This window comes from Helianthus annuus, chromosome 8, assembly GCF_002127325.2.
Source record: "Helianthus annuus cultivar XRQ/B chromosome 8, HanXRQr2.0-SUNRISE, whole genome shotgun sequence".
Taxonomy (NCBI): domain Eukaryota; kingdom Viridiplantae; phylum Streptophyta; class Magnoliopsida; order Asterales; family Asteraceae; genus Helianthus; species Helianthus annuus.
The window spans coordinates 57986780-58002008 of record NC_035440.2 but is presented as its reverse complement, the minus strand read 5'-3'; the positions used below and the strand labels follow the sequence as shown (position 1 = coordinate 58002008).

The 15229-nt window shown below is 35.4% G+C and overlaps 2 protein-coding genes across 4 annotated transcripts; both read left to right on the top strand.

Moving 5' to 3' along the window:
* The first annotated feature begins 213 nt into the window (after positions 1 to 213).
* LOC110872944 (heat shock cognate 70 kDa protein) lies at positions 214 to 3342 on the top strand. 3 transcript variants are annotated; one of them, XM_022121853.2, is made up of 5 exons: positions 214 to 348; positions 1225 to 1296; positions 1438 to 1665; positions 1757 to 3171; positions 3256 to 3342. In XM_022121853.2, exons 3-4 carry the CDS (start codon positions 1446 to 1448, stop codon positions 3139 to 3141), a joined length of 1605 nt encoding a protein of 534 aa, XP_021977545.1. In that variant the 5' UTR covers positions 214 to 348; positions 1225 to 1296; positions 1438 to 1445; the 3' UTR covers positions 3142 to 3171; positions 3256 to 3342. The 3 variants fall into 3 exon arrangements, with proteins under 3 accessions (XP_021977545.1, XP_021977544.1, XP_035832587.1); XM_022121852.2 differs by lacking the exon at positions 3256 to 3342 and having other exon boundaries at positions 1757 to 3213; XM_035976694.1 differs by lacking the exon at positions 3256 to 3342 and having other exon boundaries at positions 297 to 348; positions 1151 to 1296; positions 1757 to 3213.
* A 3831-nt stretch (positions 3343 to 7173) lies between these two features.
* Positions 7174 to 11351, top strand: LOC110872943 (structural maintenance of chromosomes flexible hinge domain-containing protein GMI1). The gene is made up of 20 exons (XM_022121851.2): positions 7174 to 7773; positions 7861 to 7890; positions 7976 to 8062; positions 8151 to 8206; positions 8274 to 8348; positions 8436 to 8493; positions 8595 to 8650; positions 8742 to 8853; positions 8956 to 9024; positions 9097 to 9183; positions 9250 to 9300; positions 9421 to 9559; positions 9638 to 9699; positions 9791 to 9919; positions 10061 to 10154; positions 10240 to 10274; positions 10351 to 10429; positions 10495 to 10697; positions 10807 to 11097; positions 11171 to 11351. Exons 1-20 carry the CDS (start codon positions 7477 to 7479, stop codon positions 11240 to 11242), a joined length of 2082 nt encoding a protein of 693 aa, XP_021977543.1. The 5' UTR covers positions 7174 to 7476; the 3' UTR covers positions 11243 to 11351.
* The last annotated feature ends 3878 nt before the right edge of the window (positions 11352 to 15229 follow it).

Here is a 15229-nt window from a genome sequence, read left to right as displayed (position 1 = left end):
CTTTCAAACCGAGCTGTATCGAGCGAGCTTTTTCCAAGCTAAATCCGAGCGAACTTCGAGCGAGCTCCGAGCTGCGAGCTTTTTGGAGAGCCCTAAAGTAGCTAGATAAGAAGTGTTCCACTTTGATTTATTAAATTAAAAATAGATTTAAAAAAATCCACAAAATGATGTTTAAGTTTGACGTTTCCGTGAGACGTCAGAAACGGCGTGGAATATTGTTACACCCCGGCTCATTTTAGCAGCCCTCGGTGCAGTTGTATTGCCCTTGGGTCACTCACTATCAATCATCGTTTCAGTTTTTGTTTGAAAACCCTTCCTCCGCTTCGTCTCTTGGCGTTCACAGTGCAGGTAACCTCACAACAATCACTCTACTATCCAACTTTTTCTCATCATATGCTCGTAAATTCATACATTTTTTATCATCATACACTTCGATTATGTCTATTGCTCTTCAGATTAGGGCTTCAAAGTTATCCTTCATTTTTCTCTGCTCATATAATGTCAGTTAGGATCGTCAAGTAAACGTAGTAGATATCACTTAATCGCTGTTGAATCACTTGTTTATTTAATTTTTTTTCCTTATTTGGCTGGCAGTTGATCGTATGCTTGTAAAATGATACTCGGTTAACGTTCTTGTTCGATTATGTCCATTGCTCTTCAGATTATTGTTCATATTTCTCTCTTCTTATGAAATTATTTGCAATGTCAGTTGATCACAGTAGCATTGTCAAGTAAATGTAGTAGATATCAGTGTTGTTCACTTGTTTTTCAACTTATAATTTTTTTCTCTACGTGCATTTGATCAGTTTTAAGTCGATTTTACTTTCCCTAACCGTTTGGCTCCGTCGATTCTAACTGACTAAACGAAGAAAAAGAGACTTTTTTTTGTAATGTCTTTACTGTATATATTGCATTTGTTTTTCATTCTTTGTCTATATTCCACAAGGGCCGGTGTGTTGGAAATTAAGCCCTAAAATCTAGGGCTACTAATTTTCTATTTTTTCCGTACGAACAATTTTGTTGGAAAAACCAACAGTGGAAGAGTTTGTTGACTAAATCTCTTATTTGAACAAGAAAAACAAGACATTCATGAAATAACCCCCTGTTTGCAACTGCCTTAGATCACACTCGTTTGCTATTGTTTAATTAGGTGATAAATGTTACGTTTGGCATTTCGGCGGATACTGTTCAATGGCATTTATCTACCTTCATTCGAATTTGCAGGAGTTGTTGAGTAATTTGCTGTCTAACTTGGACTGGATTTCTTCTCAAAGCGAACAATCGCTGTTTTACAAGGTAAATTGTTGTTTGTTTTACAAGCGAACAATATAGTTAATCTTTTGTTGTGTTTGTAGACAGCTAAATACCTGAGACCTTTGCCTATTGGCTTCGTTATATGTGCATATTACTATAGGTTATTCTTTGTCTATATTCCAGTTTCCAAGATGTCGAGAAGTGTTAAAACAACTCCAGTAGGTATCGATCTTGGAACAACGTACTCGTGTGTTGCTGCTTGGTTTGATCAACACAACCGTGTTGAGATCCTTCCTAACGAACAGGGTAACGCCATTACCCCGTCATGTGTGGCATGTAACGATAAAGAACTTTTAGTAGGTGAGGGTGCCAAAAATCAGATTACCAGGAACCCGACTAACACGGTTTTTGGTAAGATTATTTGATGAACTTTGATTTTTATCAGTTAAAAGCTCATAGACTCGCCCTTCATTTTATGTACTTTCATTGTTGCTATATTCAGATGTTAAGCGTGTAATGGGGAGCAGATTCGGTGACATTAGATTGCAGAAAGACATTGAATCATGGCCTTTCAAAGTAATCAAAGGATCTAATGATAAACCAATGATTGTACTTGAACACATGGGTGAAAACAAGGAGTTTTCAGCTGAGGAACTATCTTCCATGATTCTAAAGAAGTTGAAAGAGGCAGCTGAGGCATATCTTGGTACAACGGTTAGAGATGCAGTTATTACGGTTCCTGCATATTTTAGTGATAAGCAACGACAGGCAACAAAGGATGCTGGTACACTTGCTGGTCTCAATGTCATGCGCTTGATCAATGAGCCCACAGCAGCTGCAATTGCCTATGGTCTAGACAAGATTGCAGACCCAAACCGTCCACAACAGAAAAACGTCTTTGTCTTCGATTTAGGTGGAGGGACATTCGACGTGTCACTTCTTACTACCAGCAAAGACGGAACCATAACCGTTAAAGCTGTGGGTGGTGACACTCATTTGGGTGGAGAGGATTTTGACAAGACGTTGGTTGATTATTGCGTACAAGAATTTAAGAAAAAACAAAAGAAAGATATCATCAAAAGTGCAAGAGCAATGGGGAGATTGAAAGTTGCTTGTGAGAAAGCAAAGAGGGACCTGTCTTCAACGGCTGAAACTTCAATTGACATCGATTGCTTGTATGATGGAACTGATTTTTCAATGAAGATCACCCGCGCGAAATTCGAGGATCTGAATGCTGGGTTTTTTAAGAAGTGCATTGAACATGTTGAAAATTGTTTAAAGGATGGTAATATGCACAAATATAACATGGATGATATAGTCCTTGTTGGTGGGTCGACTAGGATTCCCAAGGTGCAACAAATGTTGGGTGAGTTCTTTGGCTCGAAAGCACTCTGCAAGAGCATAAACGCTGATGAAGCTGTTGCTTATGGTGCAGCAGTGTTGGCTGCAAACTTAAGTGGTAACGGCAATAAAGCTGTGAAGGATTTGATACTCTTAGATGTAACCCCTTTGTCCCTTGGTATCAGCGCTAACGAAGGATATATGAGTGTTATAATCCCAAGGAACACACCAATACCCACCATGAAGGAAAGTATTTACCATACATTGTACGACAATCAAGTAGCACTCGTAGTGCCTGTGTATCAAGGTGAGTGTGCTGAAACGAAAGACAACATCTTCCTAGATAAATTCACTCTTTATGGTGTTCCACCAGGTCCTAAAGGTAAAGAAAAAATGAAGGTTTGCTTTAGCATAGATGTCAATGGTATTCTTGATGTCTCAGCTGAGTTGGTATCTACCGGTAATAAAAGAAGTATAGTAATCGCTGGGAGTGGAAATGTGTCCAAGGATGACATTGACAAGATGCTGGAAAAGGTTGGTCATTAGTGTCTTTACTTGCTAGATGTTATTTTGTTTCTTATCAACTCCAGATTCTAATTTCTAGATGTTATTTTGTTACTTATCAACTCCAAATTCTAATTTCTAGATGTAATTTTGTATCTTATCAACTCCAAATTCTAATATGTGTTGGTTTAACTATGGATTTATGTAATCATGTTGGTGCATTGGTTTATCACAACAGACACATGAATTTGGGCTCTCTTTGAAACTAAAATATTTTTGGTGCATGATTATGAATAGAAATTCACTTGAGCAACGATTTTGGCTAAATAGATAACCTTATTTTGGCATATTAGCTGCAGGCCATGTAGTTAATCTACTTGATGAGTAAGAAAATGAAACTGAAGAAAAATGAACTTGACATGTGACTTTGGTTTCTAGGAAAAACTTATCTTACACTTCATTGTAATATGTTCTGTAATTGGTATTTTACGCTATCGTTTTTCTTAATTAAGGAGAGCATATATAGATATATAAATATTATTTCTAAAGAAAAATAGACCTATGTTGTAACATCTTTATCACACTGTTTAATTAAGCAAGCTTTATTCACAAATTTGATTTTGTTTCTTAAACAATATAACCCTAGAATTTTAAGTAATATATAAGTGGTCTTTAAGCTTAAAATACATTTACAAACTAAAATTTAAGATCATGGATTTGTAAGAGAAGTGTTGAATGTTTAGTATGAATATTTTTTTTTTCAGCACATAAGTATACATGTATTGAGTTTTCACCTTTATTATGAGATTTAGATTTGATTTCATTTATGAGATTTATGAGTTGACTAAACGTATCCCTTATATACTGAGATATTTGTACTTTGATGACGACATGACAAATGAGGTGGCTAAACGTACCCCTCATGTACTGAACGTATCGCATATAAGAGTGATATTACTTTTTTAACGAGAAATGACCCACCAAGTGTAAAGAGGCGGGTACGTCTAGCACTCTAATGCAAGTAAAAGGCATACGTGAACTCTTTTTAGTGAGCACAATCCTTATGTTACTTTATTGATCTATATATCTATAAATATGTAGGTCGGACCCGTTCAGTAAACAACCAAACAAATTTAAAACATCTAATTAATTGTGTAACTTTTTTTAACGACTAACAGAATCAATCCCGAGCACTCTCGCTGCACCCACTGGACAAACGGAATACTCCGAGAGTAACCCGAGCCCGCCACCAATTCCAGGAAAAACCCAATAAACCACCCGTCCGTAAGCACGACAGTGAAATTAGTATAAAAAGTTATACGTAGTGCTAAGTTATATTAAGAGGGATGGGATAATTAGAGCATTTATATTGGATTATTTATCCATATCCATATAATTTACAATATAAATTACTACTTTTTCTCTCTTTATTTTCAATAAAATAAAAATTTTTAATTTTTTATACATGGGTGAACAGTGTTTCACATAGATTTACAGATGAGCAGTAATATTTCCATTAATATAACTAATTCACTCACATTAATATATGGGACCCATTGTGAATGCTCTAAATTATGGCTTCTGCGTTTGTTTTCCTTAAATTATGAATGAGCCAGGTATTGTACCGGTACCAAAATTACCGACCCGAAAATTTCCAAAAGTTGGTACCGGTACCGAAAATGTTTGGTACAGTATCGGTATGGTATATGATGACAAAAGTAGGTAAAATACAAATCGTACCAACCCCAAAAACACCAAAAAGTGAATACCGAAATACGATTAGTACAATACCATTCGATACCAGTATTTTTCGGTACCGTACCAAAATGCTAATCTCTGTCTTAAAAAACCCTTAGAATTAAAAAAAATGTATTATTATATATATAATATATCAACTTCTTAGCTACACTGATTTTTGTCATTTTGTGATTTTTCTTTCTTTTTCTTTTTTAAGTTTCAATGTAACCTAATGTTGTACATGTAACAAAACGAACGGTCTAATACTGACCGAACAACGTCAGTTCGGAATTGATATTCGTTTTTATTGTTCAGATTTTAATAAACCGAACCAATATCAAATAGGTTCTTGCCATTGACGTTATTTTTACTATTGCGTCTACGTTTCCATTTAAAATTGGGTCGTCCCGCCGCAGAGCGCGGGTGTAACCCACTAGTTCATTTCTATAATATAAATTTGCAACACATTGTTGCATTGTATTGTTGTACCCTAATTATGGGGTATTTTTCAAAAAAAAGATTGTGATTTTTCACTTTTAACCCAAAGGTTTTCATGTTTTGTATTTTAATCCTCTTAATTTGTTTACTTTTAACACAAAACTTTTCATCTTTGTAATTTAACCCAAAACTTTTTTATTTACAACTTTGGTACCCCATACTTTTTATCTTTCGCAAGTTTTTCGTTTTGCGTTTCGTTCTAAAATTTGCGAGTTAATACGTCGCAACGTGCGTGTGTGGTTCAACGTTTTTTGTCTATTTTTTCACATTTGACAGGTATGTCGCAACGTGTCTAGTTTCCCCCTTTGGCAAGTTCGCTGCAACGGGTAGATCATACATCGACTTAGTTATTCTTTTCTACTTTATTTTGCGAGTTAACACGGCGCAACGTGCGTGTACGGTTCAACGTTTTTACGTCTATTTTTTCCATTTAACAAGTTTGTCGCAACGCGTGGGTCCTAAATCGACATAGTTATTTTTTATATGTTATATGTTTCAGTCTTATTTCTTCGCATTAACACGCCGCAACTTTAGTGTTGGTGGTCGCTACCAGTGGTGTGACATTGATGTTATTTGGCATAGTTTTAGGCCCCCGCCGAAATCCGGAGGTGCTTAATTACTATATATTATCTATATCTTAAAATGCATGGTCGGTGGACCATGCATTTTTGTATCTCACCCTCAGTTTTAGATATGTCACACATTCAACCCACATATTTTGGTATATGACACATTTACTTTTAACTTTTAATAATTGACTACTTTAACCTCCTATTTTTTTTTACTTAATAATTTCACACATCATTTTCTCCAACATTTCAATTCTTTTGTTAAAATTACTTTTTCAACTTCACACATCACCGTACGAGACATTATACTCTTCTTTATCTATGCCTAATCATGTTAATGTCACGAACGTAATGTGTGTAACAAAGTCGAAAAACAACGATGCCGCCGCAACGTGCGGAACAAGTCAAAAATCTAGTTAAAATTAGAAGTGAAATGAACAGTAATTTAATCATATTATAATAACATATTAATATAATAATAATTACTATTGTTATTTTCTTTACTTTCTCAGTTGGATAAAGTTGGTGTCAACCAATACTGGTATCGAAAATACAGGTACGGTCCGGTATATTATCGGTACATGGTAAAAATTGGCATCAGCCTGATACAGAAAATGCCAAAGTCGGTACCGGATTGAGTTTGAGTTTGAGTTTGAGTTTGAAAATCTTTTAGTTCGGGAAATTCGGTACTGCTACACGGTATCATTTGCTCATCCCTGATCACGGGTGCCGTACAAACAACAACGGTATCGTACAACTTTTTCTTGTTGATTTTCTTCAACTTTTAATGATTTCTTTTTTTAGCTTCAGGGGTAGGGATGAGCTCGGTGGCAACCGATACCGAAAATACCGGTACGGTACCGGCATATGATGGTAAAAATCGGTAGCGAACCGGTACTAGGAACGCCAAAAGTCGGTACCGAATTGGTACTTAGGATCCTTCGGTTTGGGAAATTCGGTACCGGTAACCAGTATTATTTGCTCATCTCTGACCATGAGTTTCATACAAACAACATTATTAACATACAACTTTTTTGGTTGATTTTCTTTCGATTATTTTTTAATGTTTTTTTCATTTTCTTTTTATTCTTGTTATTGTTAGTGGTTCCGCGTGCAACGTGCTCGTAGTGATTTCAAAACACATATAAACAAAGACTAAATAACAAAAGAGGTTCGCCGCAACACGGCTAGATAGATAAACCTAGTTCTAGTTTAATTTAGAGAGAAACGGCGTGGAATACACCCGGCTCATTTTAGCAGCCTGCAGTGAAGTATTTCCGTTTTTGTTAGAAAACCTTTCTCCCCTGTTTCCATTTTTGTTTGAAAATCCTGTTCCATCGTCTCTTTTCATTCACATTTGTGTCTTTCTTTCATGTTGCAACTTTACTTTATCATATAATCATACTCTGTTAACCTTCTTGTGATCATACATTACGTTTCGATTGTTATGTGATCTTCCAATTTCTACTTAGGGTTTCAAACTTATCCTTCTTCTTTCAATTCTTCTAAAATACAGTAGAAATTAGTGTTGTTCACTTTTGAATATTTCCTTATTTAGCAGTTAAATTTCGAGATGGATGATGGTAAATGTCACTCTGATTCACTGAGAGTTTGCAAGCTGAGAATCCTGTTGCCGAATGGGATGACTGTATTGGTCAAGATACCTCAAGGAACCGACTTCATAACTGTTAGAGAGCTTGCTAACAAAGTAAAAGAGCAACATGATATTCATAGAGCATCTAACCCTAAGAAGAAAAGTGTTAAATGGGATGCAGATTTGTGTTTTATCGACGATTACGATTATGTATTTAGAAATTGCCTTAAGTTGACCAGACTAGAGCCGAATAGAGTGTATTATCTTAGACTTGATGTGCGTCTCGTTTCCACTTCATTCTGAAAATTTGCTTCATTCTTGTGCTGAAATTTGTTTCTAATTAATTACTTGTTTTTGTAACAGGATGGGTCTCCGCCAGCAACGATCTACGAGGTTTGTTAGAGTGATTATGTATTATATCGTGGTTTCATTACGGAGATGAAATTTATTGAACTGTGATGCTTTTTTCTGTTCATAGAACATGTGGGATTTAACTCCGGATACGGAGTTGCTAATGGAACTGCCAGAAGAGTATACTTTTGAAACAGCATTGGCTGATTTAATAGTAACAACTTCTATGTTTTTTTTTTAATAAATTTCCATACGATACAAATACATGTTCAAGGTTCGTAATGTCATACTCTTTACTCTAGGACAATTCTTTGGAAGCAGTGTGGGCCAATGATGAAGGTGATAAGAGGTTAATAAGGTACAATGGTTAACATTTGGAGTTGACTTTGTTTCTACTAATTCTTACCACTTACCTCATTTTGTAGTGTTGAAGTATCAGATAAGAAAATATCTATTTTTGACACAGGTCCGGGTTTGGACCCTGTGTCTATAGAGAAGTGGTAAGATGTAATTTTCTCAAATATTGTATATCTTTGTTTCTTACTTTCATGATTATGTTTTTACTATACGGTTTTTTTGCTTTGTAGGGGGAAAATGAGGGCACACAAAATACAAGGCATTGGTGACAAGCCTCCATATTTAAAGGTAAATACTGTGGAAACTTCATGAAGTATGCTTAATTTGTCATCTTCAAACATTACCCTGTTCATGATTACTGATTTTAAACCTTTTGGTGGCATGTACAGCCTGACTTTGGCATGTTTGGATTTGGTGGCTTTATTGCATCTCTGCATTTAGGAAGGTATGATTAAGTTCCATATATGACAACATAAAGTTAAGATCCTTCTTAAATTGGCTGTGATAATTTCATTTTGTTGCTTATCTTTCTGTAGGCGAACAGAGCTTTCCTCCAAGACGAAAATTGGTAAAAAAGTTTATATATTACGTCTTGAGAGGGATCCTCTTGTCAGCGGTTCTGTTTCTGGTTCAAAAGCAACCTGGAGGGTAATTGTGTCATTTTGATCTCAGTTACATGTTTTCTCCTTTCTTATCTACCTTTTCCAAGCCTGATTTAACTTTTATTCATTATTCTTTCTTGCGTTGTAGACTTATGGTGGTCTTCGAGACCCCACTAATGACGAACTTGAATTATCCCCCGGGGGAAGTTTCACGAAGGTAACGCTTATTTCATTTTTAAAGGCTTAGATATGATCTGCCATCAAACTTTTGTTGACAACATCTGAACAGGTTGAGATTTTTGAACCAAAGATGAGAAGCATTAACATACGGCGGCTTAAATGCAAATTAAAGGATGTTTATTTCCCCTATATTCAGGTGTGTTGGCTTATGCATAATACATACAAGATTCAATATTGTAACTTAGCTGGTTCTTATTTACAGTGTGATGACTTGTCGAAGAATGGGAGAACTATTATGCCTATTGAATTTCAGGTTTGCACATTACCTAATAGTGCATTTCATCTGTTTTTAACGTAGACACATAGTTCATGAGTTTTTAAAAAGTATAGTCTTTAATAATCTAATATTTGCATACATGATGAGCACTATTAGGTTAATGGAGATGATCTAGCTGAAATTCCAGGTGGGGAGGTAGAAATTACAAATCTAGCTTCATGCAATGGTCCAGAATTCATATTACAAGTTTGTTTTAAATCGAATCATGACAACGCTGCTATGACAAGTAGTCAAGGTCTGTTTTTGTTTTTAGCATTACTAAATTTGTTAACTCAAAAAATTAGTCATGGAATTTCATCCTTCCATTTTCCAGGAACAAGACCAACTAATGAGGCGAGTGCACGCATTAGGTGTATGTATCTCCCGGTTAAAGAGGTATGTATATGCACATCCAAATCTACATGATACTTGTAAAGAGTTTTGAATGCTAATTTACCATTTTGTCCTGTTTAACTTTACATAACAGGGTAAAGAAAGTGTTGAGAGTCTTATTGAAGGTTTAAAAGAAGATGGATATGATTACAAAGAAGACTTCGAAAGTTTTAGGCATGTGTCTTGTAGACGGTTAGGTCGTCTACTACCAGATGCTCGTTGGGTGAGTTGATGTAAACAGTTGCATATAAATGAGAGTTTAATAAATTTGCTAATTACCTTCAAGATTATAAATTTATAACACTTGTGTGTTAACTATGGGAACTGAAAAACATTTTGTGCAATAAATTTCTCTTTGATTTAGGCATGGCTTCCATTCATGGATTTCAGACAAAGAAAGACAGACATATCACAAGTCTTCTTAAAGAGAAGCTGCATGAGAGTTAAATGTTTTATTGGTATACCCAACCCATTTTTCGTTAAAATTTTCACTTTGTACAACTGCTTAATTAGTTGAGTGCAAATTATTTATTTTTTTTTTAGAGATGGATGCTGGTTTTAGCCCAACACCCTCTAAGGTAGGTTGTGTTTGTTTTTCATTCACCTTCTCATCACACATTAGCAAATGATGATGATTTTTGTTTCTTATTCTAGACTGATCTTGCGCATCAAAACGATTTTACTACCGCATTGAGGAACTTGGGCAACAAGCAACCATTTGAGAAAGATTCAGGTAATTGTTTGCTTCCGAAGGTGTAGTCCATAACAAATGGAAAAACCTTACAAATTCATTTACAGGCGTAGACATTGACATCAAAAGAGATGGAAAATCGTTGAACCTGACACAATTGGATAAGGAGTACCAACTGTGGCTAATGGAAATGCATGAAAAATATGATGAAGAAGTTGATTCTCGATTTGATGAACCTGTTCTTACGAGAAACCCTTCATCAATTGAGATTTTAAATACAAGGCAATGTCGTGAGTTGGGGATAGAATCGGTTAGTTCATCCAATCAGTTTGTCATTTATGTTTTTATTGTTATTCTGTATTTCATTATATTTTATTATCTTATATCTCTTCTAAATTCACTTATATTTATTCTTGCAGTCATTACCTGATGAACCTGAAATCATTGCAGTTGTTCGTCCTGGTACTTATAAATCCGGGATTCCCTCCAAACATTTGGATCAGAAATATGTGATGAAAGATAACTTTGAGATGTCACTAATCATTACATATTCTACAAACAAGAATCCTCAGGACGAACACACTTTCTATTCTGGAAGTGTAGCACCTTCGTCACTTAGAGACTTTCATGGTTTGTATGTATTCAAACCAAGATGCACGCCACATCCTCTGTTTCAGAATCCCGGCATTTTTACATTCACCTTTTCTATTGTGAGTGATATTAAATAGCATTTACATGAGATAATTTTGTCTAATTTGCTAAACAATCTATTTTTTTCATCAGGGAGATTCAAGTTGTGAGAAACGTGTTGTGAAGGTCCCAGTGAAAGCTTCATGTGAGATGGGCACTTGCTAAGAAGATTTCTCATCATAATTTAATGTAAGACACCTATTAAATCTAATATGTTCTTATACGAGTTTATCAAACTGATGGAAAAATTATTTAACCATTACAATGTTTTTTTTTGTAAAAGTTACATTAATTAAAGTCCTTATTTACAAATTTTAGGAACATAAATTTCAAGGAAAACGGAAAAGAAATTAAGAAAAAATTGTGACCCTAGAAACTTTAAAACCATCAAACTTAGCGCCTATTACCTGATCCAAAAACAGGTTTCGAGGGCCGGACCCAGAGGTTTTTAAATCTAGGCAACGGCCTAGGGCCTCCAAAAAGTAGGGCCTCAACTTTTTTGAAAAAAAAATCTTTATATAGCATATGTGTATTATCATATTAGGCCCAAAAGAACAAAACTAAAACTATATTTATTGCTATGCTCAATTGAAAATTTGAATTTAAAATAAAATAAAGAAGACTCAATTCCAACTCCAAGCAATATGTAATTCGTAATTAATTGAGGCCAACATCGTCATTTTAGCTAACTGTAACGTCGCATATGCTAATTCCGCTCAAAGATGTCGTTGACTGGGGAGAAATTTGAGGTGAAATTATTGGTGTCACAATGGTTAACGGCTATTTTTTTTATAATAATATCTATATAAAATTTGAGGTGAAATTAGGAGAAATTATTGGGGAGAAATCACTGATTGCCCTAAAACCCTAAATGATACCTTGAATATTTAAATTTTGATATTGTGTTTGCGATTGAGACTTCCAATGTTTTCTTTATACCAATTCGAAGGGGCCCCGCCTTTGTAGTTTGCTTAGGGCCTCCAGAAACGTTTGATTTCGTTGATCCACGATGGCTTCCAACCTCCTCTTCCGGTTCCGTCTGGTAGCGACAATAGCATATCGTTTGCTTAGCAACCATGGCAGTCGACCTAAAGTGGATCTACGATCATGGGAACTATTCAATGGTTATGACATCCGAAACTATGCCGTGTAGTTTGTTAAATGATTTTTCGTGGACTCTAGATTCACGATGGCACAGAGAAGGGTAAATCTTTTTCATTAGCCGATTTGGAAATTATAAAAACCGTAGTGAATGGTTTGGCTTAGGGTAAAACCGGTCACAAAAAGTCAGACCAAACAGTGGGTTCTGGGCGATGTATATTTCAGTTGGGTCTATTTTAAACTGGACATGGTTGTTAAGAGACCTTGTTCCTATTGACATTGCAAAGCTTATTCCTTGCTATATGTTTGTTGTATTCTATTTAAGGGTTTTGAAATTGTTTCCTTTATCATTCTTCATTTAAATTTTGATGTAAATTGCAACCGTTGTTTCTATTTGAAAAATACCCAATAATTCAGTTTCTTAAATTAAATTGCCTTTGTTAACAATTACAATTAACGACGGATTTGGCCCAAAAAATCAGGGGTATCCTTTTTTTTTTGAATATGGGGTATCCTTTGTATAAAATAGGAAAAAAAAAATACAAATTTTACACTACATAGATAGAGTTGAGGGATATTTTTACACTACAAATACGGGGTTGAGCCGTAGCCCATGCTACCCCTACTAACACATTACTTCCGCCACTGATTACAATATATGTTATATTTTTTACATTTATTATCAAAAACTGCTACTAACAGTTTGGCTCACGTTTTAACCTAAAAACTCTAAAAAACATACCGTGTACACCCCTAGGCATAGAACCAATGTTTTAAAAACCGGTAAATACCGGCCGGTTATACCGGTATTACCGTTTTTAGATGTAAATCCGGTACGAAACACCCCGGTAAATAAGTGAAACGGCATAAGGTTTGTACCGGCGGTAAAATCCGGTATACCGGTTTGAATCGTAATACCGGTACTGGCACAGGATTATTTTAGTTTGAGTTGATACTTATTTTCAATATATATGTTACTTATCTTATGTATTTTTTATATATTATGATTATTCGTAAGTAAAAGTTCTTATTTAATATTGTATGAAATGAAAATAGTTGATGTATTCAACACTCAAATGGCTTAAACATATTGTACACTTTCATTGAATAGAGCTTGTTCGAAAATTGAATGATTTTCGATTATCTTTTGGATTATTTTTTATTATGGATTTACTTTTGGATCATCTTTTAATACGTAATCATTCATTTTTGGATTAACTTTTGAGTTGATGTTGTTATATATGAAATTATAGAGTTAGCTAGTCAACCCGGTTGAACCGCTCGGTACAACCTGGTTCAACCGGTTGAACCATCTTTTAGCCTAATCCGGTTTGATCTAAAAACCGGTTTTTAAAACATTGCATAGAACCAAAACTTTTTAGTTGGGGTCCAAATGTCCAATCATGTTTTTATTTAAAAATACTTGATATTTATTGGGGTATTGGATTTTAATAATCCCAAGTTTCACTAATTGGCCGGTAATAATCCCAACTTTAAAAATTGTCTACAATAGTCCTAACTTGTAAGATTTTGGCCACCAATGATCCTTGTCTAACTGGGTTATAACCCAGTTAGTTTTTTGAAGTTTTAAGCGGCAGAGAAGGTCACTAGAGGTTGGAGATGACAAGTGGTGGTCTCCTTTGGTGGTTTCAGGGGTAAAGAAGGTCGTCGGAATAAGTTGCAGGTCACCGGAGTTGGGTAGATGGTGGAAATTTTAAACTTTTGAGAAGCGGAGAAGATTACAGGAGGTCGGAGATGATTGGTGGTGGTCTCGTTTGGTGGTTTCAGGGGTAAAACGGGTCGCCGGAATAAGTTGCAGGTCACCAGCCCAACAAGGTTATAACCCCGTTAGACAAGGATCATTGGTGGCCAAAATCTTACAAGTTGGGACTGTTGTAGGAAATTTTTGAAGTTGGGATTATTACCGGCCAATTAGTGAAACTTGGGATTATTAAAATCCAATACCCCATATTTATTTATAAAAATCCAACAAAACGATACTCTCTTTTGATTTTGATCGATCATCATCGCAAAGCAGTCCAATGAGGCTGGAACCCATAATTACCAAAACCATCTATTTCATTTACAATGTATAAGCATGAGACAACTAAAAGCCTACACATAAACGTTATGCCTGGACGCGAGAAGATGGAGTTAACTAAGGAAGGCGCGCTTGTATCCTTAAACATGCCTAAACTCAAGATAGGTTGTGACAACTCGAGTTTCCGACATTCCACTTTCACATTTATTGCAAGTTAACTGTTTAGTTGTTTACTTACACGACTTGTTTGCTTTGTAACTATTCATGTTTGATATGATAAAACGTATTGTGAGTATTACATGCATTTATGTTTGTTGATATAACATGAGACTTGTTTAGAAACTTAAACTGTTAACACATGAATGGACCCGACGAAACAAGTGCTTCACCATGACCAAGCCCGACGAAACAGGAGTCTGTTTCGTCATTCCAATCTCGACGAAACAGAAGTGTTTCGCCAAGCCCAGTTTTGCCGAAGCCCAGTAAAGGCCTAACTCGTTACACGGAATATTTATCCAGTATTCTGTTCCATTCGTAACACATTTGGCAAAAGTTGAAACCCTAGAGCTCTCCTGTACATCGACGGCAGCCCCTCATCATCCGAGAATTCACCTATTCCGTTCGTATTAATCGCTTAGTTTTCCGGTTAGTCATTGCTAGTGTTTATTGGTTCATGTATTGTTGATGAATATCATGATGATCTGTGAATGCATGACTAGTATGATTTCTTGTTAACTGTTGGTATAGAATAGGGTTTATTGATGGTGATTAATGATGAATGTTTGTGATATTGACGATTTGATTAATGCTTAGTCAGGATGCTTGTGGTTGTCAAACCGAATAGGATGTTGATCGATGAAATAGGTTTTCTGATATTGTTGAATCTGATGCCGTGATTGTATGTGAAAGGGCTTGATGAACTATGTTTACCGATTTGATGAATACCGTATGATTTATGTACGATTACTGCAATCCATGAGATCGATGATTTGCTGAATAACTGTAAGATT

Coding starts and splice junctions, on each gene's coding strand:
- LOC110872944 (XM_022121853.2), top strand. CDS start 1,446: ATGTCGAGAAGTGTTAAAACAACTCCAGTAGGTATCGATCTTGGAACA. Junction 1,666..1,756: donor CCCGACTAACACGGTTTTTG/GTAAGATTATTT, acceptor TGCTATATTCAG/ATGTTAAGCGTGTAATGGGG.
- LOC110872943 (XM_022121851.2), top strand. CDS start 7,477: ATGGATGATGGTAAATGTCACTCTGATTCACTGAGAGTTTGCAAGCTG. Junction 10,155..10,239: donor GAGAGTTAAATGTTTTATTG/GTATACCCAACC, acceptor TTTTTTTTTTAG/AGATGGATGCTGGTTTTAGC. Junction 10,698..10,806: donor GTGAGTTGGGGATAGAATCG/GTTAGTTCATCC, acceptor TTATTCTTGCAG/TCATTACCTGATGAACCTGA.